Here is a 23,469-nt window from a genome sequence, read left to right as displayed (position 1 = left end):
ACCTCTCTTAGGCATTGACCTAAGCCAGATCTACTTTGCTTCAATCATGCATCCTCGTTATCTGCTTCCAACAAACACACCAGTGAGGCCTCTACCAAAGCCAACAAAAAGTCTTTTCAACCCTCTGAAAGGCAGAAGAAGTCATTTTCCATCAGCTTCATTCCTCTTTTCTCTGGAGATCCTGAAGATAGAGCGAGGCCTGAGAAATTGACTCAAATGAAGGCTCTGAGAAAAGGAAGGATTTCTGGAAAATGAATGGTTCTATCAGCTTTTAGCTGGATTAGAAAACCCTGTGTGCAGAATTAAGTTTGGAAGACACTCCTAATTACCACAAAGGGTTCATCCAAATAAGATCACTGAAACAGGGAGCGGATATTGTTTTGCCCTGTGGCCTGCACTCCTAGGTCAGATGTGCACTGTTCCTTTATTCAATCCATTAGTAATTTGGCAGAGTAGCAGCCATGGAGTAAGGGCCGAAACCAGGTGACCCCATCCTTATTTTGAATCAAGGAGAGAAGCAACCTAGAACTAAGGAGAAATTTCCTGCCAGTGAGAACAATTAATCAGTGGAACAGCTTTGCCTCCAGACTCCAGAAGTTGTGGAAGCTCCAATTCTGGAGGTTTTAAATAAGCTATTGGTCAGCCTTTTGTATGAAATGGTATAAGGGTCTCCTGCTTGACCAGCAGCTTGGATTAGAAGACCTCCAGGGCCCCTTCCAACTCTTATTATTCTGAAAGTAAAAAGTTGGAACTGGAAAATAGTGGCTCTAGCGGTCCTTCCCCCCCACAGAAGGACAGACAGGCTGTTTGTTGGACTGTGTAGCATCATTGCATTTGTGCAATTTTATGTTACACAAATGTTTCATCGGTTTGGGGAGAGTGTATTTTCTTTTGCTGATAGGTTTACTGTTTCTTTTTCCTTTGTTCTAAAAAAAAAATTGCCTTTAGCAGTGACTGTAAGGAAGACCAGAACCAAAGTGGAATGATGACCTAAAAGCAGAAACAGTGATAAATGCACAGAGGTTTTCCTAATTTCTAGATCTGTTCCACATTACTTTCTAATGGAAAGAGGTCTGATGGGGAAAGAGCTGCCGTACATGCCTTGATTTATGATTTCATCCTTTTTCTTCCAAAGAAAGGATTTGTATATTTAATCTCACAGGCAGGCTAAAATTAATGGCAGACATGAGGTGCTCTGTGCACAGATCTGGATGGCAAGTTTTTTTTTTCCTTTCCTGTTCCTGAAACGGCTCGGCGTTGTCATCTTTGTATCAAGCTTTGCTCTCGGTGCCAACTTTTCCTTCCCCCTTCTTCCTCCTCCTTCTCCTATAATTGTGTGCGTTCAGAAAGAGCCAGCATTCGTCGGCTCAGAAACTTCAGTTCCTGGGCGGACCCCACACACTCACACAGCTGGATTTGAAACTGCTGGATCTGCCTCCCCTTCACTGTTAGCAAGGAGCCTCACAAGCCCTGGACAGGCTGGCTGGCGGGGGATGAACCGAGCAGCACCGCAAAACTGGGATTTGGTTGCTGGCAAGATCCAGAAAATGGGTTACTGGAGGAGGCTTCCTCAGCTTCTGCTATTGCTACTTCAGCTCTGTAAGTAACGAACTAACTTTCACTGTTTATTTTCCTTCTCTTTAAGCTTCTTTCTCCTCTGTGGGTGATTAGCTGAAGGAGACGGCCGAGAGGTTGGAGAATTTAGAATAAACTGACTTGAAAATCTAATCCGTGCTTCTTTTCAGCAAGCGGCTGGTAATTCACTTCAGTACTTCAGGTTCTTGAAGGCAACACAGTCATTGCCGTAGGCAGTTCTGGGTCGGCATTAAAGTTACGCAAGGGAACTTTTTAGAAACGGCAGTTCAAAATTGTTGATTATATTTAACCAGACTTAATCCAGCCGAGACGATTGGTTGATGGTTTCAAGTTCGGCATATTTGAATGCTGAGATAGTTACAGCAATCCTCTTCACCACCCTCTTTTTCCCATGCACTTTCACAGATTTAAGCAGAGAACTAATTAAGCTTAAGTAAACTATTGAGAAGTGAAAGGCACATTTGGGCAACAGCATCTTAACTATTTGAAGCTCAGCTCAGCCAGCACATAAGCAAATAATTCCTCATTACACACGTTCTGTTTATATGTCTATAATGGTCTGTTACAATTTTCCCCTGCCAGACTTTGGAAAAACAGCCCCACGATACTACAAAGGCTACTTCCTTGGTTTATAACTTGAAGGCACTAACCCAGAGATGCCATATGCAAGTCCAAAAAAAAAAGTATACAGACTTCTCAGATGTGCGTACCCTAAGGTATATAACACCTGCAAATATGTATATTTATATGGCATTTGTATATTTTACTGGCACACCCCATTTCCGTTAAAACCAGATTGTTCATAGTTCTGAGAAATCCAAGGTGAGAACTTCCAGGAAAGGACTTCCTAATTATTAGGTGTGCCAATCCTGTGCGTTCAGTGTCCTATGAGTGAAGGTTTCCCTGTGCTGCTTATTCCAGCTTCTTTGGAAGAGCAGACCGCGCACGAGGCTGTTCTTCAAAACTAACCTAGCAACCTAGAACTAAGGAGAAATTTCCTAACAGTGACAACAATTAACCAGTGGAATGGCTTGCTTTCAGTAGTTGTGGGTGCTTCCATCACTGGAGGCTTTAAAGAAGAGACTGGACAGTTACTGGTCTGGAATGGAATAAGATCTCCTGCATGGACTAGAAGACTTCCAAGATCCTTTCCAACTCTGTTATCTACAGATAGTTCTTGTCTGGTGATCTTTTAGAATCCAGCTATATTGGCATCATTTACAAAACTATTTGGGCAGCATTCCTGCTGCCCAAAATTCTATACAAGCTGGAGTTTCTCATGTTTCTTCTTGATTGCTGAATTGGACAACCAGATCAGTGATGAACTATTGAATGTAGGAACCTATACACATAAACCTATACAGAGCTGTCCATATAGGCCTAATCTAACTGATCCAGGAGTACTCATTACAACTTGCAGTAGATCTGCAAGGCCTTAGGAAGAGGCACCATCTGGGATATTTTAAAGATATTTTTGACATATTTTTAATTTGGAAAAAAAAAGCAGAGGATGAACTTCCTGCATGTGACTAAGCTATGATACTTGCTTAAATAGATTTACCATTTTTACAATGGCATTTTTCTGTTTTATTTTCCTCCAGAAGATACGTAGACATACACACACATCTTTTAATGTGCTAGAGATGACAACTAGAAGTTGGACATACGGGTTTTTAAAAAAAAATTATTTCCACTAAAACATCCTTTCAAAAAAATCAGATTAGAGATGTGTAGCGTTGCAGTTACTATCATATCCATATGTCTGAGGAGCTAGAGGAATTAAGTCCACATGAGGACACCAGTGGTGGAGGCTGCTGTAGGAGAATGTCTCTGATTGAGGCTAAACTGGAAGTTCAGAAAATAGGATGCAGAGCAGAAAGGAAGAGATGTATTTTATAGGATTTTGTGCAACTTTTGCCAAGAAATGTTGCATCACTCCTACTTAGGTCTTTTAGGAATTAAAAGAAGGTCCAATATAACTCATGGGTATCAGCAGCTAGAAACAGCTAACCTGAGTTAAGATTACAAGCCCTGAAGCTTATCTGCAGGTCTGCAGAACTCAGTGCATAGAACTGAGCACAGGAATAGGTTGTCAAGCAGGACCTATGCACATCTATTTGCAGAGACTAAAGGTAAAAGAGGAGAATAGTTCAAATCTTTCCCATCAGTTTCAGTGAGATCCTAGGCATGGCTGAATGCTGGTCATCGGCATCTTCATGCTCACCGGCTTTCTTGAATATAAAATGTAAGCCAAATTAAATTCAACAGCTCGGTTTGCATAAAGTAAAAAATAAATCCAGGTAAACTAGGGCACCACCATCACCAATACACAACACAACTTTCTGGATCATTCATACGCAGTTATTTAACTTGAGTTTATTGTCTTCCAAACAGAGCACTCAACACTTTGGGTTTACAGAAACTGTAATTAGTACCCAAATTTCAGTTAAGAGCCGTGATGGCACAGTAGTTAGTATGCAGTACTGCAGGTTACTTCTGCTGCCTGCTGGCTGCCTGCAATTTGGCAGATCGAATCTCACCAGGCTCAAGGTTGACTCAGCCTTCCATCTTTCCGAGGTGGGTAAAATGAGAACCCAGATTGTTGGGATCAATATGCTGACTCTGTAAACTGTTTAGGGAGGGCTGTAAAGTGGTAGATAAGTCAAAGTGCTATTGCTATTGCTTAAAGTGGTTGCTAAACAAGGACTAATGAAAGTCTGAGTATGGTTATCCCCTCCCTGTCTTTGCCTTTGTGAGAATTAGGGAAGGTCAAGTCTGAGATCCTTTCTCAAATTACATTTCTTCCTTGAACTCAATATCTTTTATCTGACTATTACCTTGGTTGCACTTCATCTTAAGGCTCCTCAAGGTTATTCCTACTACCCACTATATCAAGCCACATCCCATTATTATTGTCCTTAAATGTTGCTATCTAATGGGACCTGGGAAGGCTATAGTACCTCCTGCCCTACTGAAGAACTTTCTTCCTGAGATCCAGCAAGCCCCTCACCTCTTTACCCTTTCAAAAAGCCATAAAAAGTTGTTTTCTTCCCCACATGTATGGGGAAGCTTGGAGCCTGAGGATTGTATGGATAGATGGGCTGCATATAGAGAGTCAGGCACTTCGGATTTTTTGCTTTTATGTTTCTTGCAAGCTGTCCACAATTGTGTTTTATACCATGGGCAGCAGCACACAAATCAAATCAATCAATCAAATAAACACACTATTAATACAGTAGTTAGTATGCAGTACTGCAGGTTACTTCTGCTGCCTGGTGGCTGCCTGCAATTTGGCAGATCGAATCTCACCAGGCTCAAGGTTGACTCAGCCTTCCATCTTTCTGAGGTGGGTAAAATAAAAATAAGCAGTAATTTTATTCGTATCTGAAATGTTTCGCATTTAGGTAAACTTTGGATGAGAGGCTATGTCTCTAGCAGATGGATAATCAATTCAATCTCGGCAGCAAACCAGATATATAGAACAGGCAATCATATAAGATCAGCTAAGCCTCCAGAACTTTAATTTCTGTCTTTAATTTGCAAATGGGCATCTTTCCAGAGTCACTGGAAAATGCTGAGGAATATTCTCACCAGATGTACAGGAACATAGTCTTTGGGTTGCTCTCCATTAAGCACATGCTTTTCTTCTTCTTCTATCATCATTATCATAATCTGCCCCTCCCCTACACACGAGTATTATCATCACCACCACCATTGTCTTCAATCCATTTCACAAAAAGAAAATTATCTAGTTCTCCCCAAACCAAGGAGACGTGGATTATTGAGGTTCTTCTAGCACAAAACTTTGAAAGAACTAGGGGCATTGAATCACTGTACTTGACATATTCAGTCCCCTGAATTGAATGCATCCCTTTGTAGATGAGTAGAGGCACAAAGCCAGCTGAGTGATTTTGGGCCAGTCACTTTCTCTCAGTCCTAGGAAAGAGGCAATGCCATTTCTGAAAAACGTTGCCTAGAAAATTGCAGGGACTTGTCCAGGCAGTTTCCAAGCATTGGATCTGATTAAACCGGGGGGAAAAAAGAACAATAAAATTGAGAGCCACTTTGGTGCAGTGGTTAAGATTTACGATAGAAACTGAGGGAGTGTGAATCCTAGTCCCACTTTGGGCATGAAGCCAACTGCTCTCAACCTGTCAATCCGAGGAAGCTGGCAAGAGCAAAACACGTGTGTGAATTCTGTTCTAAAATAGCCAAAGGACACCATGTTGATTATTCCCATAATATATTTATTTCTCTTATACTTGATGAGGAAGTTGCATCAGGAACATGGCTTAGTTGTTTCTGCCCATTATAGGTTAATGCATCACAGTAAGTTAAACCAAATAAACCATGTTATTTATGGTTTGGTGTGTTTTGTGAAGCCATTTGGTTGGGGTTTAGTCACTAAGGCAAATCAGGATTGTACAAAGCAGGTCTGTTCTTCACTAGGAGGAAGTAGCTATCAGGAAAAATTCCCGGTTTATTTAGCACCTCATTGTAACAAACTCAAGGTTGCGGAACTCAAGGAAAAATTCCCTGTTTATTTAGCACCTCATTGTAACAAACTCAAACTCAGCGCAACAGGATTTCCTTTCTGTATGAAGGACATCATGACTTCCATCTCTTATATGGAGTTCACAAAAGTCATTAGAGATTTGCTTTTCTTCATTGGTGATCATAATGGCACTTCCATCAGCCTCCTTTGCTCTCCCCATTTGTTCAACTATCTTTTCATCGATCACCTGTGATTTAATCTTTGGTTTTGGGGCAATTGTGTTTAATTGCTATTGGAAAATAGCACTTTCAAGAAGCAAAACAAGGTAGCATCCAGCTCCAGGGTTTGTTGATGCTATTTTAAAAAAATGAAAAAGAAGATAATTTGAGATCTTTCATTATGTTTCCTGCAGAAATAACTCAGACTATGTCAAATGAAAAATGATATTTAAATTTCATTTAAGTAGATATTTTAAAATTCAAAACAACAGTCTTATATAATGCTTTTCATTTATATATTTGCATTTTGCATATGTTTTGCTTGTGTTATGTTAGTAAAGTCCAAAAAGATCCAAAGTTTACATGCAGAGTTCTTCAAATCCTTTTACTTGAAAGCCAGGTATCAAAACCAAGTGTATTTTTTTCAGTCAGCACTGTATTTCTCAAATTTGGAAGCTTTGGAGGCTTTGGCTTCTGAAGGACTATAATGAAATTTCATCTGAATATGTTTTAAGTTTTTATAAACTACTATATAAGCAGCTAGTTGGAGCAGTTCATCATTTACTAGTAGGACTTATATCTGACTAGGTAATGTATAGGGTTACAATACAATCTTGGATCACCAAATAGTTAAACAATCCTTTATACTTCTTTTTAGTCCTGTGGCACTGAGTAGGAGATGTTTTTCATGGGTATACAATATATCAAATATTTAACATTAACATATAGGTGTACAATGTAGTGGCTCTGAACAGTGAAAGGATATTTTTTTATGTTTTAACGTGGCACTGAGTAAAGGGGGATATATGTTTAGCTGGGTGAAATGAAACTCGTTAGGGAAAAAGCAAGGGAGCGGGGGTAGGGATTCCCTACTAATGAACCATTTTTATTGGATTTGAGTAGTTAGGCATGTGAGGAGAGAGATGGAACATTGGATGGAAGAAAGACAAACAATATGAGAACACAGAGATAGTTTGAGAGAGCCAGGAATTGCGATATTGGCTGAAATCCTGAAGCGGTTGGCTGCAGATCTTGCTAAGAGATGGTTGGCAGAGAGAAACTGAGGCAATGTAAAGCCATATAAAGACAAAGCCTGGTAAGATCTTTGGGAGGTAGTGAGGGGCACCAAGTTGTTAGTGGTGGTGGAGGAACACCATTTACAGTCGATGCAGCACTAACAGGGAAACATCTTAGGTGTTCCAACAGTTGTGGCTGCAATGCCAGGTGTTTTCAGCCAGGGTGAGTTCCAAAAAGGAAGCCAACATTGCAATAACAGCCTGCAAGCAAGCCACCATAAAGTTGTAAGCAGTTGTAGAGAACAGCAGGAAACTTGTCTAAGGCCAAAGGAATTGATGAGGAAGAGGGAGAAAGGTTGCAGAAACAGGAAAAAACTATAGTGATTGAAACTATCCTTCAAATGAGAAACAGTAATTGAGGATAGGCTTCTTTGAGGCCTAAGTAAGTACAGAATGGGTGAGACAGAGGCTAGTTGGATAGGATGTTTTGGGGAGTTATATAAGTAAGGGGTGTTAGTGAGAAGTGATGTGAATGGCTATTGAGATACCTATAGAGTGACACAATCAAGAACAGCCACTGAAAGAGTGTCATATTTTGGGATTTGAATGGAAGCCTGGTAGATGCAGAAGAGTGTGGTGCATCTCATTGTTAATTGTCCTGAGGGAGGAAGGGAGGAGAAAGTAGAGAGAAGTAGAGAGGAGGATGAAAAATTGAGGTTCTGATGACCGAGAGATATATATGGCAGGATGCAAAGACTAGGCTTCCTTCAGAAAAGGTAAATTGGAAATCAGAGACCAATTCCTATTTCTAGTCTTCTGACTTCATCACAGGAGGTACACAGTCATCCAGAACTCTATAAGCGACCAGAAGCAGACTTTTACTGATAATTCTGATGCGATTCAGGATGGTGAGCACCATCTTTAAAGTCTTCTATGGTTTAGGGCAGGGGGTCTCCAAACTTGGCAAGTTTAAGACTTGTGGACTATCTCCCACAATTCCCCAGCCAGCATAGTTGGCTGATGAATTCTGGGAGCTGAAGTCACCACAAGCCTTGAAGTTGCCAAGGGAATTATTACCTCAGAGCTTGCCTGCTATGAGTTGAATCTGGTACGTTGAGCAAGAGAAGGTATGTTAAGAGTCTCTCTGCAGATGGAAGACTACCTTAAGTAGTCTCGTGTCTTTTCAATAATATAACCCCCCCCACCCTGGCTCCTTCAGGGCAACTTTCTCTCAGGTATCAAGACTGTCTCTTTCTTGTTAAGTTTTTGAAACAGCTGGCTGTTCTGGAGAACATGGGATGAATAGATGGAATATTGAACTATCTCCAAATTGTAGATGCCTTTTATTCTTGCTGGAAGACTTAATCATGTTTGTTTGCTTATTCTTTGTTATTGCTATGGTTTTTAATATTATCACTGTGATCAGCTAACTAGTTGTTCCAAGTCTTCAGCATAGAAGGCCAGAATGAACCCAAATATTTTAGGGACACATAAATCTGACTGGAAAAAAAAAATAAAGCAAAGCAAACTGAATCAAAACAAGCAGGATGAGCAAAATCGTTTTGAGTATGTGCCTGAATAAAAATAAATAAAAATGGAACAAGCTTTATTTCTAAAGCAAGATGTTTTCAGAATTAGTGGTTGTACAGAATAGGATTACTTTCATAAAAGTGCCACAGTAAGGGAGTTCTCTATTGAAATCTCATCAGTCAGACAGCTTTGTATGGGAAATGGCATAATATCAGGTATTCTACATTTAGAATAGGACAGTACTTAGGCATGACCTAGAGCTAGTTTACTTCCAGATAAAAGGATATAGAAATGGATTTTCAGCCAGAGATTTGCATATACATTGTATGCATTGATTCTTATGTACAATAACAAACAAAAGCTTGATATCATGAATCAAAGACTAATTGTAGGACCCAACAACTGGATTAAGATAATACCTTACTCTTCCGCCCCGTGTAGATCTAAATCAAGCACATAATTTCCTTTTTAGGATAAAGCCACTATAGCAAGAAATCTAAACTAGTATCAACTGAAAGAAATAAACATAAAACAGTTTATTATAATAGCACTGATGGCTTTGAAGTTGTGGTTTTTGAGATTACGTTCCATCAGAGCTGGAGAATTGCTGTAAAATTGTATACACTTTTGGGAGAGAGGGGGAGGGGGAGAGGAAGGGGGAGAGAGAGAAAAGAGAGAGAGAGAAGAGAGAGAGGAGGCTCTGTCTATCCGGGCACCAGCTCACTGCATCAACCCAAAATAAGATTCTTTCCTTCTATGTTACTAAGGACAGAATCTATTTGTCCAGACTCTCTGTAGTTAATGCTTATGACATATCTGTGGATAATGCCTCTAACAGTTGTACTTTTTGAGATTACAATACATTCTTTCAGAGCTAGAGAACTGGGTAGAATTCTCCTTCCTCCCCAGTCTTTCTATGACTTCTCAAACTCTGCTAGGAATTGGGCAGGAGACACACTGAGAGATGCAGGTTGGGAGAGGAGCACACAAGAAACTCTATTTGCATAGAAACAGTGGACCAATTACACTGATCAATTGAATTAATTATTAACATTAAGATATAATTTAAAATTTCTGGAAGATAGAAATGGCATCAGCTGAAAACTGAATCGGATGCAGAAATATGGTTGCTCCTGAATCGATCTGTTTTTGTTGTTGTTGCTGTTAAAGATCGTTAAACCCCTCTCTTCATTTCTTCTAAGTTAGTGGCATTTTTAAGAATAAGGTTCATCACTGTAACAAAACAAGTTGTAAAAACACTTAGCTTATTGGATCACAGAACTGGATCTCTGAGTTACAGCAGCTGCCTTGCTCTGACATCTCTATGTTGGCTCGTCAAAGTTCCACCAGATGGTCAATGGAGCGCCTGCAAAAATTTCCAAACACTTCCCAGGCAATTCAACTAAATCAGCAGGAACCGATTTGGATTTAAAACAGAGCACAAGCCCTCATCTCTCATATGTTATATACTGTAATACATAACATTTCTACCATATTTACTGTTCCAAAGATAAGGCTAGATCTCTTTATGCTGCTCTTTGGAATCCTTTCTCACCCAGATCTATATCTTCTGCAGAGCAAAGAAACTCTAGGCAGCTTAAGTCTCCAGGTCAGATTTCCACTTGAAAAAAAAACAGTTTCTATAATACATCATTTGGTGTGTTTTTGTTCAGTCATGTCCAATTTTTTGTGACTCCATGGACCACAGCATGCCAGTCCTCCACTGTCTCTCAAAGCTTGCTCAAATTTGTGTTCATTGCGTCGATGACACTATCTAACCATCTCATCTTCTGCTGTCCCTTTCTCCTTTTGCCTTCGCTTTTTCCCCCCCATCTTTCCAACATCAGGGTCTTTTCCAAGGAGTGCTCTCTTCTTACTTGGTGGCCAAAGTATTTATGCTTCAGCATCAGTCTCTGTCCTTCCAAACAACAGTCAGGGTTGATTTCCTTTAGGATCGACTGTCTGGATCTCTTTGCAGTCCAAGGGACTCTCAAGAGTCTTCTCTGACATCATAGTTTGAAAGCATCAATTCTTCAGTGCTCAGCCTTCCTTATAGATCATTTAATATCCATTCATTCGAAATGCATTCTACTGAGGTCAATGAGATTTCCTTCCAGATGGAGTGTGCTTGTCTTGTAGGATTATGAAGTTGAATGTCTTAAGTCGCTATTCAGCCATGGAGCTTATGTGATGACTGTGGAGCTATCAGTTTTTCTCAGCAGAATCTACTTCACAGGGTTAAAAGTCTAGAGATTCTCAGTCATCCAGGTCATGGTTATCCTAGAGGTGCTTTTTCAGGAGGCAACTGGACCTTCTTTGTTTGTTTGTTTTCTTTGAAGACATTTTGCTTCTCATCCAAGAAGCTTCTTCAGCTCTGACAGATAGATTTATATTCCTTGCAAGATTGATCCTTCCATTCCCCACTATCCTATCAGAACTGAAGAAACTTCTTGAATGAGAAGTGAAATGTCTTCAAAGAAAAAACAAGAAAGTTCAGTTGCCTCCAGAGAAAGCACCCGTGGGGTACCTCACAGGGTTATTTGTGTGAGAAGGCCTATATGTGAGCCACCTTGTATTCTCCCCCAAAAGGCAAATCTATAAACATATTTAACTTCAAATATTGGATTTGGTTCAACCCCACTGAACGATTATCTGCATGCTTATTGGCTATCCACAAAGCCAGACCGTATTTATAATAATGTAGCAGATATGAAGAATGGGCAGGGGACCATTCAGCCATTCCGAAATATATTATGAATTCTAGTCAGGGCTGTCAGTTCTGCTGCTTGCTGATGAAGTGCCTGTTCACTTCCAGTGTGCTTAGTTTATATAGATGTAAATGACATAAATATTACTAGCTACCACAAGTCCCAAGTACTCTCATCTAAAGAAAGCTAAACCTTAAATAGAGGCCAAAATAGGCATATTTTTAATAGTGTTGTAAGTGTGGGTTGCAATAAATCAAAAATAGTTAAGGCTAGGCAACTTGGTGCCTTTGAAGACATTTTGAATTATACTTCCCCCGATCTTGTTCCCCCATGCTGATTGGGCCTGATAGGACAATTGGTCCAAAATATCTGGAGGGCAGCAGAGGGCAGCTGCTGCCTAAATTATGCAAATGCAAAAGAAAAAGTGATTCCATGCATGCAATTAACGCTGTGATTTCTGTTCTCAGTAAGAAGGACTTCTTTTTTATTTCCTTTTTTATAACTTAAGGCAGGGCTGCTCCTGCCCGCAGGCTGCAAGTTTGACAGCCCTGACGTAGGGTGTTGCGAGACCCAATAAGGACACAGCCTAAAAATTCTTAATAACATCCCCCAAAAACCCTTATTGTACATAAATGCTTTGTATGTGTTACCACCACATTTAAAATACTGATAGACAGAAAAGGAAAGTAAAACTTGTTTTGTTCAATAAATTTAGTTGTAAAGCTGATTATGATGGGATGGTAAAAACACTTGCTAAATTAATACAAACTGGATATAGTTAGAAAAATGGATGGATATGATAGATAATAGATAGATAATAGATAGATAGATAGATAGATAGATAGATAGATAGATAGATAGATAGATAGATAGATAGATAGATAGATAGATAGATAGACAGACAGACAGATGAGAGGGTGGAGAGGGAGAGGGAGGGAGAGAGAGAGAGACTTTATCCTGGGACTAGCATCAACCCAAAATAAGAGTCTTCCCTTTTATGTTACTAAAGACATAAATTTGGGAAGTTTTAGTGACTTCTATATCTCAGACATAGTTTTAAAGCTTTAAAAAAAAAATTGCTATTTTTTTTTTAGTCACATAAATCCTTTGTAAAGCATAATTTGGAGATGGCGAGGTAAATTGTTAACTCTTTTCACCACTTGCCATGCAAATATCAATTTGGAACAGCTTGAAGGTTATATAAATTGTTTTCATTTAATGGTACCTGCTTAAACGTATATCTGGGTGCAAGTATTTGCGTTCTGATGTTTATCTTGAAATATTTCCTTGGATTTCATTAAAAAAAATCCAAGTCAGTGGGAATGTTTCTGCTAGTACCAGCAGGTTTGAGAGCAGGCCAGGGGTCAAATGCTTCTCAATTTTCATTTCTTTAGTATATGAATACTTCTCTTCTCCCACTTTCTTAAGGGTTTGCTTTGTTCACTAATCTGATTTTTTCATGCTTCAGTAAAATCGTGGTCCCAAATCAATGTATGAGAGGAAACTATAGTAAACTTGAGCTTTATAGAGCCCCAAGTTGGCTTAATTACCACTAATATTTATTACTTGGATCGCCATAATGCATATCCGCTTACCTGGGAATAAGACTGCATTTATCTTGATCCTAGAGTAAGCGGAGGAGACTCCCGCTTAATATTTGATATATCCTGGATCTTGCTGTGCAGATCCAGTAGAGATGACAGAGTCTTCATTTTGCAACATTATGAAGGATGAGTTGAAGCCTGCTGGTCCTGAGGAAGGGGATAGAATTCTCCAAGACCTCATTCCCACTACCCTGCAGTCTAGAGTCCTTCCCTTCCTGATTCATGAATGCCTCCAGGAACATAATGGAAGGTTGAGTCAGAGCAACGACAAAGATGTCCTTGAGTGGGAGGGTGAATGAGGGGGGTAGTACTTTCTACCTTGAATGAGATAGTTGTGCATTCAGGAGAAGCTATTGCTCAATTGTAAATTTTAGATAACCATCAATTGGTTTCCAATTTTCATTTTTTTTAAAAGGAAAAGTCATTGAGAAGGTGATGGGCCTGCAATAACAGAAGAAACACATTACCTGGACTGTTCTCAGTCTCTAGATTCAGGCCCAGGGATATAATTAAATCCACATTCATCAGTGTCACATAGATGGAATTTCTTCATGATGATCTTATCCTTATCTTGTTATTCAGGACTTCCAAGAGATTGCTCATCAGCTTGGTGCTGGTTATTCTCTTCCTTCCACTTTTTCTAGAATTAGAGCCTTTCCATAGAGTTGGAATTTTGCATAACGTAACTGAAATGGAATAATTTGAAGCTGGTCATTTGTGCCTCCAGTGCGAACTCTGCATTGGATCTATTGGTTTGTTTTCTAGGTTAACCAGGACCATGGTATTCTCAGTATTTTCAGCACCAAGATTGAAAGACGTCAATATTCCTACTATCCTGCTTGTTTAAAGTCTAACTGTTCTGTAAATTGTCACAGAGAATACTATGGTTTGCTTTTTAGATTCCCGTAGTTTTTACTTTTTCAACTAATGTTTTTTTTCTGTTAATAGGAAAAGATCTAGGAAAGTCAGGTTTTTTTGGTTCTTTTTCAATGTTTCAGAAAAAAATATGGTCAGTAAGACCACTAAGGAATTTTTGGAGCTTTGTAATCTTGGCTGAGTTGATTTTCCAGTGTTAAAATTAATAATTGGTCAATAACTTTAGAGTCTCTGGAGGAACCAAAGCTTCTGGAACATCCTACATGGACTTATGGCCACAAATTGTGCAGAAACAGGCAGCAGAAACTAAATTTTCATAAGTTTGCATTTAATCTTTCTCTCATTTCACATTTGTGTGTGTGTGTGTGTGTGTGTGTGTGTGTGTGTCCAAGTTTGCAAATTTACATCTGGATCTGTGTTAAGCTTTGGAAGACTTACAGTCATTTCTTTTTAATGAAACAATTTAAACTAAATGGACAGCCTTAGGACTGAGCAGCTTCTCACTTTACCGTCTATCAAATTCTTTCAGGGATAAACATGAGTAGGTATAATTTCCCCCAGAAAATAACTTTGGAAACCTACTGTCAATTAAAATTATACTTTAGGTCTAATATATCAATTCTGTCAGAGGAACTTAACAGACTTAATATGAGGCCTCACTATTCCAGGAAAGAAGAAACCTTGATTTATTTACATATTCATAGCTGAATCTGCTTCTGATCTGAATTTATTCCCCTTGATATTGAATTCTTTCCACTTGGATGAAACTTAGCTCAACCCCTTTAAAATCGACTGTCCAGCATTTATCTTTCATACTGGATCTATAATATACTAGACACGTAATATAGAGATCCGATGTAATATAATGGTTAAAGAACTGAAATAAGATTCAAAGTTTCAAATTCTAGTCCATCTGTAGTCATGGAAACACCCTGGGTGGCCCTGGGCCTGCCCCTCACTCTCATCTCAGCCTACTTCATGGATTGTTGGAGAGATAAAATGGAGACTGTCATATAACTATCTTGAAATTATTTTTGGAGAAAACCCAAGAAAGCATCAACAGCAGCAAAACTTTTGTAGATTAGCTCATTGGTAGCTGTATCGTGCAAACAGGCAATAAACAATGCTGTGATAGCATTGCAAGAATTGTCCATTGGAATTTTCTGTAGAAAACTTGTCTTTATTGTTTGCAAAAACTAAAACTATTGGGAGCATGTGTCTGAAAATGTGTTTGAGTTTTTACAAAAAGCAATTAAATTTTGTAGGATGTCAAAATTTATATTGACAGGCCGAGTCAGACTGTAATAACTAGACACTATTATAGAAAGGAAGAATGTGTGATGTGCCAATACTGGAAGGCAGTTGAATTGCTGGAAAACAACTGGAGAAAGTAACAAAATATTATGATTTACAAATTGAAGTCAAAAGGGTAAGGTAGAGGAAAAAATAACTTTTCATATTGATTGTCACTGAAGCTCATGCTATATTACCAAAAAGATTCACCAGATTCCAGACCTTTTAAACTTCATTGGACTTGACACCACTAATTTTGCACAAGATCCCTTTAGCTGGAAGAGTGTACATTTTGTGGAGAGATTTCCAATATTTAGTTCTTGGACAGGACCTGAATCCACGGCATCATTATACAGTTGATTAGATTGTGACATTTGCACAACAATAATATAGCAGCAACAGAAACAACCATCTAATTACTTCACCCATGTGCATCTATCCAGAACTTTTTCCACTTGTATACCCAATTTTCTGACCTAACAGTCACAGAAAATTTTATTCAGAATTCCAACCAATTGTCAAAATACTTTTTTCAAGCTCTCACACAAGGAACAGCATCTTTTCCATAAAGGCCAGAGGTAATACATGCCAGAGTAACTTGAAGGCAGAATTATTACCAAATGCTATCCATGGGATAGACCTTCAAGAGAGGACAGTGAAGGGGATGATGACAGAAGAGGCAGGGAAGGGCACAGATCAGAGGTGGTATTCAGCAGGTTCTGGCCAGTTCTGGAGAACCGGTAGTGGAAATTCTGAATAGTTCGGAATACCACCTCTGACTGGCCCTGCCCCCATCTATTCTCTGCCTCCCATCGAGTCCCAGCTGATCGGCTGGGTCTTCTTTTGTTGCCCTGCACAGGAGAACAGAGCTGGAAAGCAGGTTAGTGGGGTGGAGAGGGAATGGGATTTTGCAGTAACTTTCCCCTGGAGTGGGGTGGGAATGCAGATTTTACAGTATCCTTCCCCTGCCATGCCCATCAAGCCACGCCCACAGAACCAGTAGTAAAAAAATTTGAACCCCACTACTGGCACAGATGGTTGCTTGATCTCAGGCAACACAATATCTTGGCCAGGATTTGTTCAATTAATCCCTGAGGTAAAGATATTTATTACTTTGGTTTTGGTCAAGGTACTTTCTTCCTCATCAAAGAAACCCAGTTATTCAATTTCAGCCAAGCAGAACCAACCTTTACTTCACACAGTAGACATAGCAGTTAAACTCATTCAATACGCCAAACAGAAAATAAAAACAGCCGCCTGACTGTTTAGCATTTGCAGGGAACCTGGACATTGTGTTTTAGTCAACAAATCATTACTTGTAACTGGTGGCTTTAACACAATGTCTGAATTCCATCTCCGTTGACCCTCCTGCCCTGTTTAAGAAGTCATCATTTAGAGATGCAATGGATCTGGGTGGGTATTTCAAATTTGTAGGAACACTTGATTTTTCTTTTGAGGCATTTTTAGCCTACTTTCTCTCTCTGGTTAATCTGCTCTGGAACACAGAAGAGACCAGTGCAGATATTTGAAGTAAAACAATTGAAAGTCACAACATCCTTAACTGAATTTCATTTCAGATTTATTTATAGCCCATGGTATAGAAATACAATTATTTCCAGAAAAGATCTGATTAGGGCAAGTGATCACAGATGTTCAACAGAAAGCCAGTGTAGAACAAATGCTTGAAGAGCCTATGCTGGGGTCGGGCTGAGGCAGAAAATAGCCAGGAAATCTACAAGAAACATCCATACTTTCAACATCTGTATTAGGAGCACTCAAACATATTGAAAACTTGGAGAAGGGGAGAGAATCCTCTTCCCCTTCCCTTTAGATAACACCTTGGATTAAAAAAAATATGAGATCAAACGTTTTCATGCATCCTTACAATACAGTTAACTAAAATGCATCCTCTAGTCTATCATATTCAATCATATAGAATAGTGTTATGTCTCACCTGTATCCAGGTTCAAATATTCAAGCAAAACAAAACCAGACCCAAAAGAGTTAACTGCTCTGTTTACATAGTCCTTAGCAGTCTTCCTGGAATCTGTCTGGCAAAGCTGAATTGTTCATAAATCACGACGGCCACTTCAAACGTATTCTTCCATATCCAAAAAGCACTAAAAATCCACTTTGCTTCGAGCGGGGGAGAGGCGTTAGCATGCTCCTTATATATCCCCTGAAGGGGCGTGTCAGTCTCATTAATTAATCCTTGGCCGGAGGTCTCTTTTCTAATTGAGATTGACGTCTCAATCTTCTCCTAGTTCTAGCATCCAGCCAGCATCCGACAGTTTCATCATTGCTTGAAGCCTCTGGCACACCTTCCTGATTAACGGTTAACACCTGAGGTGTAATCAGGGAGGGAGTTCCAGAAGAGGAAGACGTCTCTGAAACTTCTAATAAATTAGGCTCATCTCTCAGCTTCAGCTCCTCCTCCCCCAGACTCCTCTCAACGTCGCTCAGTAATGCAGGTTCGAATCTCAACGCCAGATCTTCCTCCTCACTCTAGCCTACATCTGCTGACTGACCTGGTTCAAACCTCGGAGGCACAACAGAACAGCATAGAATTATTTATTGGCCAAGTGTGATTGGACACACAAGGAATTTGTCTTGGTGCAAATGCTTTCAGTGTACATAAAAGAAAAGATACATTTGTCAAGAGTCAAGAAACATAAGTTATAACACTTAATAATAGTCATAGGATACAATAAACAATCAAATCATACTAGGAAACAGTCAATATACGGAAGGATACCAATGACAAAGTTACAGTCATACAGTCACAAGTGGGAGGGGATGGGTGATAAGGAGCAATGAGAAGATTAATAGTAACAGGAGTGCAGACTTTGTAAATAGTTGGACAGTGTTGAGGGAATTATTTGTTTAGCAGAGTGATGGCTTTCGGGAAAAACTGTCCTTATGACTAGCTGTTCTAGTGTGCAGTGCTATAGCGTCGTTTTGAGGGAAGGAGTTGAAACAGTTTATGCCTGGGATGTGAGGGGTCTGTAAATATTTTCACAGCCCTCTTTTTGACTTGTGCAGTATACAGGTCCTCGATTGAAGGCAGGTTGATAGTAATTGTTTTTTCTGCAGTCCTAATTACTCTCTGAAGTCTGTATATTCATATTTATTCTATGTAATACTAGTTGGATATCTGAGCTCCACTACAAAACTGTGTGGTCAGGCTTAGTTTTTGAGGAGGAAAATAAGGGGGGGGGGGGATTCTGCCTCTGCCTACCAGCATCCACCAGTGTTCATCTGGCTAGCATCTTGTCAGTGTGTGAGAGTTGAGGGCTGTTTGGAAAGTGAAACAGTATTTTCTGTGTAAGCAAGAAGGAGACAGCAAGGAGCCTGGGCATGGCTTATTCAACTGTTCTATACTAAAGCTGCTTGGTGCTGTGAAACTAAAATTGCAACTCCTCCCCGCTGCTTGTGTTTTGTATTTGGAACAGATTTCTTTTCATTGGGGACGGGGAGTAGAACTCCTTAGCATCAGAGCATGTTAATAATATTCAAAATACTAATGCTCTGATGGTCATTTTGAAAAATCCTTTCTTAGTGAGCACCTAGAAGCCAAGAGGAACATATGCCAAATTTCAAGTTTGTAGGCTTTACTGTTTTGGATATTTTGTAATGATGTGTGAGTGGTATTTCGCATATATATATATATATATAAATACCCAAACAAAGCCGAATGCCCCATATATATATATATATATTTCTTAAGTTTTCGCGGGTACTTACATGTATGGCATTCAGCTTTGTTCGGGTATTTTCCCACGTCATTGTAGTTGTGCTATTAAAGTTGTAGCAACATTTCGGCAGAATCTCATCTGCCATCATCAGGCTTCTGTATAGTGTTTATCTGTGAGTCAGGCTTTTATAGTGGTTTCAGATTTAAATTTGGGGCAGCCTATTGCTGTGCCAGAATGGTTTTTTTTTCACCCTGATTGGTTGGGAGTCTTGGTCTGTGTTTATTGGTCTTGGAGTTTGCTGTGTTCTGCTTGATTGGTGTTTCTAATATCTTCTGTCTGTTTTTTGGCTCTTTTTGTATCTTGATTGGCTGGCAACATTGTGTTACTTTATTGGAGGCCTTTAGTGCAGCTTGACTCCTGGTAAATGAACGGCTATCATTAGTTAGGAAGCTAGGTTTCATCTGGGTGCCTGGTTGGCGTGTGTTTGAGCTGGAGGTATCAGGGGGGATCTGTCTGTGCCCAGGTGTTTGCCTGGCTAGTGGTGTGGAGATTTTTTTGTTTGTGAGTGCAGGCTTCCAAATGATTGACAGTCTGGTAGAATCATCTCTTCTATTCATGCTTTCAGATCTTTTTTCAATCTCTATGGCTTCTCTGATGATTCTGTGGCTGGGGTTTTTTATGGTGGCTTGGGTTTTGGTGACATTGAAGTTGATGCTATGACCTGTGGCTTCCATGTGTTGGACTAGTGAGGAAGTGTGTTCCAGCTTTTTGACTGCATTTTTGTGTTCATCCAGGCGGGTACTTATTCTTCTATTGGTCTGTCCAATGTATGTGGCCGGGCATGATGCACAGGGGACTTCGTATATGCCTTGGTTTTCCAGGTCAATTTTATCTTTGGGATTTCTAAGGATGGCTGCTATTTTTCTGTCTGTTTTGAAGGCAGTCTTGATGTGATGTCTGTGCAGTATCTTACTAATTTTGTCTGTAGTGCCTCTTATGTAGGGTAGGACAGCTGTTCCATAGGTCTGTTCATCTTCTGGGTCTCTGTTATGTCTCAGTGTGTTTTTGTGGATCAAGCCAGTGATTTTGCTTTTGTGGAAGCCGTTGGCATCTTGAATTGAACCTGGAAACAAATTGGTAGCCAATGCTGCTTGCGCAACAGAGGTGTAACATGTGCTTTACCAGAAACACATAACTGCTTGTGCCCCTGCATTTGCTCCAGTTGAAGTTTCTAGATACCCTTCAAGGACAGCCCCATATAGAACAGATTGCAGTAGTTAAACTGGGAAGTGACCAAGGCATGACTGGTCATGTTTAGGGCTGCTTAATCCAGCCATTCAATCAATATGCTGATTTCCCAGGCTATCGCTAAAATGATAAATTTCACCCAAGTACACTTAGAACTGGAATCTTGACTCAAAATGGGGAGAACATCACCATGAGTTAGCTAACCTTGAGAGTAATCTTAAAAGTGCTAAAGCAATTCAGACAGTTAACAGTTGGAGAGAAGACCACCAGAATATCCCAAGATTGAAGACTAGATGTGAACATTTTTTTTAAAAAAAGGTCTGGAAAATGGCATTGGCAAACAATTTCTGCATTGTTGCCAAGGAAGCTTCATGGATGTAAATAGTTTGTGATTGAGGCAGTATATAAGCTGATGAATAAAAATAAAAATGTTGTCACCAGGAATTGACTTAAGGAAAGCTTTTTTAAAAAAAATTACCTTCCAATAAATTTCCACTTCTTTCAAAGACTTTCAGTGAAAGAATACTGCAATGATGCAATGCCACATTATCTTTTTTGAAAGCAATTTTTTTTGGTGATGGAACATATGCTGTTAATGAATGAAAAAGTAGAGTAAGAAAGTTGCTAAACCTACTATTAGAATGTTATGTCCCTGAACCATTAACTCAGTTTAACTGCCACATCATTCAACTTAGCCCAAAATAAAACCAGATGAATTCTTTCAGTGCTAATATGCAGATAATGTTATAAAGCTGCACAAGCATTTGAAGTACTAGCAAACTTTTTTCAAAAAGCTTCCAGATGTGGCTGAGGTAAATGCAACACATCAAAATAAAAACTTTTTAAAAAGTGGAAAAGGAAAGCATGGAATCAGCTCTAAGCTAATTAAGTACAACTCACTCTCCAAGAATAAATTGAAGACAGAAGGAATTAACAATAACATGAATCAGCTTTCTTGCAAAGCGACACACACACACACACACACACACACTCACGTGAATTCACCAATTCACCAATTCATTTCAAACACTGGTTCTTCTGTCATGCAAAATATGGCATCAGGAAGTGGGGCGGGAGACTTACTGCTGGTGTCATGCCAGAACAAAGGATTTCTCCCAAAACAGTAAGGTGTCAAATAATGGAAAATAATAGATATTGTTTGGAGGAACACCATGACTCTGATAATCAGAACCAGGGACTTGGTTTTCTTTGCAGCTTGTGCAAGGATCCCCATTGGCAGGACCTCACTGGATTGAAAGAGAGAGTGGTAACTACCTCCATATATCACCATTCAAGGTTTTAAGTCCCTAAATTCTATCTTATTCCAGTTGTTCTAGGACCTGGAAATATTTTTGTAACCTCCCAAGGTTCAGTAGCAAGTGATAGAAAGTTAACAGATCAGAGGACTGTCAAATCCAGTGTTATCTTGAATCTCACGCTGAGCAGTTATCCAACCTTTTGTCTGATCCAAGCATAATGCTATCCCAGGTTTTTTCAATTGTTGAATACGTTTTACTATTTATTTAAAAAAAGATTACATTGCTCATTTATGTAGGTGGTGGTTGGTTTCCAAAATAAAATTAAAATTAAAATGTTTGAAATCATAACTGCCCCCCTCACCGCAATCAAAACAACCTTGAATGGCTACTCAGCCATCATTGGATTAGTGGCTGATAGTCCACTGGAAGAAAAACGCATTGCCCACGCTTTTCAGAATGTGAGGAAGACTCTGGGAACAGCGTACCCATGATATCAAGGCCATCATCAAGCAGACCTCTCACAGCAGACTTTTGATCATTGTAAAAATTGTATTATCAATTTTAAAATTCTTGTCTAATACTGTAAAATGGAGGAATTTCATCCACTCCAAGTGACAGTTCCATATCAATAATAGGCATCTTGGTTCCCCCTGGATGCCGCCCTTGACAGATTTCTCTTCCTCCCCTCCCCTCCATTCCCTTTCCCTCCCATTTCCTCCCCTTCCCTTCCCTCCCTCTTCCCTCCCCCTTCCCCAATTTAGCTATAGTCCTATACCATTACATACATGGCCAAATGCCTTTTGTTTAAAATGTTGGTCCTTTTCATATTCTGTGAGATCTCTCTGTGGTATAATTATTAGCTGCTTCCCAAGTGATGAAAGGAAAAGAAACTGCTTTTTTTTAAAAGTGGTTTTTTTCAAACTTATTTTTCAGTGGTCCGTAGCAATGCTTCTGCTTCTCACAATAAAATGGGTTAAATATAATTTAAAAAATTCTTCTGGGTCAAGCTTCAGTCCTGGTGACTTTCCCGGAAATATTCCTGTAGTTTCCTGGTAACGATAGGGGAGTGATTTGCCATTGCTTGCGGCTTTGCTCCGCATTAGGAGGGCTCCTCATTGAGTCCAATGCATCAAGAAAGAGACCAAGCCGGTTCAGTCTTGGATGAGCAGCTCCGAACACGCGCTCAGGGAAGCTCTTTTATTGAACACACATTGTTAAACGTCACAAAAGAGAAAGTCCAGTCTACTTTACATGTTAAAAGAGTGGGGGGTCTCAGTGGATACATTGTAGCGCCCAATCACAGTGCTTAAGGGATACAAAGTAACCAATCTGCGCCTGCAGTCCAGCCAGTAGCCCAAGGTGGGCAGCATCCTTTTGTTCCTGATACCTGCTTTCAGCCTACGTGAGGTCTTGCAGGTATCGAAACTCCTTTGCCTACGTGAGGCTTGGCATATACCCAGGCTGTTATATGTGGATTCGCTGCTGCATCTCCTCTGTTTTAGTTTTATGCAGAGGGATTTCTTCTGGTTCTTCGCTATAGCCCATACAGAAGCCCGTGCGCATGTTCTCATCGGGGGCCTCTGAGGGTATAGCTTTGTACAGAGATTCTTTTTCCCAGAGGGCATTGACCTGTGCAATGGCGCGTTTTTCTGCTAGCAGTGACAGACTATTGGAGATGGTGCGAACAAAGATTGGTAATATACATGGAAGAATGACACACCCAGCAGCAATAATACCTATGAGCGCTACTATAGCTTGTAATCCTGGCAGTTTTGGGAGCCAGGAGCCAAAGATATTTTTGAGGTCCATACCTCGCCATACTTGATCCCGATTGTAGGTTAATTGTCGCATCTCAGTAGTTAACTGCGCTACGACTTTGCCAACCTTGTCAATTTGAAGACAGCAATTTGCCATCCCAATACACATGACCC

At 39.8% G+C, this 23,469-nt stretch overlaps 1 protein-coding gene across 1 annotated transcript in view; it reads left to right on the top strand.

Moving 5' to 3' along the window:
* The first annotated feature begins 1,309 nt into the window (after window positions 1-1,309).
* Window positions 1,310-23,469, top strand: part of LOC113441236 (TGF-beta receptor type-2-like) — a 57,274-nt gene continuing 35,114 nt past the window's right edge. The window contains exon 1 of the mRNA XM_026708129.2: window positions 1,310-1,599. Coding sequence (XP_026563914.1) covers window positions 1,494-1,599 — 106 coding nt within the window. The 5' untranslated portion in view covers window positions 1,310-1,493. The remainder of the gene's footprint in view (window positions 1,600-23,469) is intronic.

This window comes from Pseudonaja textilis, chromosome 1 (genome assembly GCF_049901715.1).
Source record: "Pseudonaja textilis isolate UNSWEBS1 chromosome 1, rPseTex1.2, whole genome shotgun sequence".
Lineage (NCBI taxonomy): Eukaryota > Metazoa > Chordata > Lepidosauria > Squamata > Elapidae > Pseudonaja > Pseudonaja textilis.
This window is presented reverse-complemented; position numbering and strand designations above follow the sequence as displayed.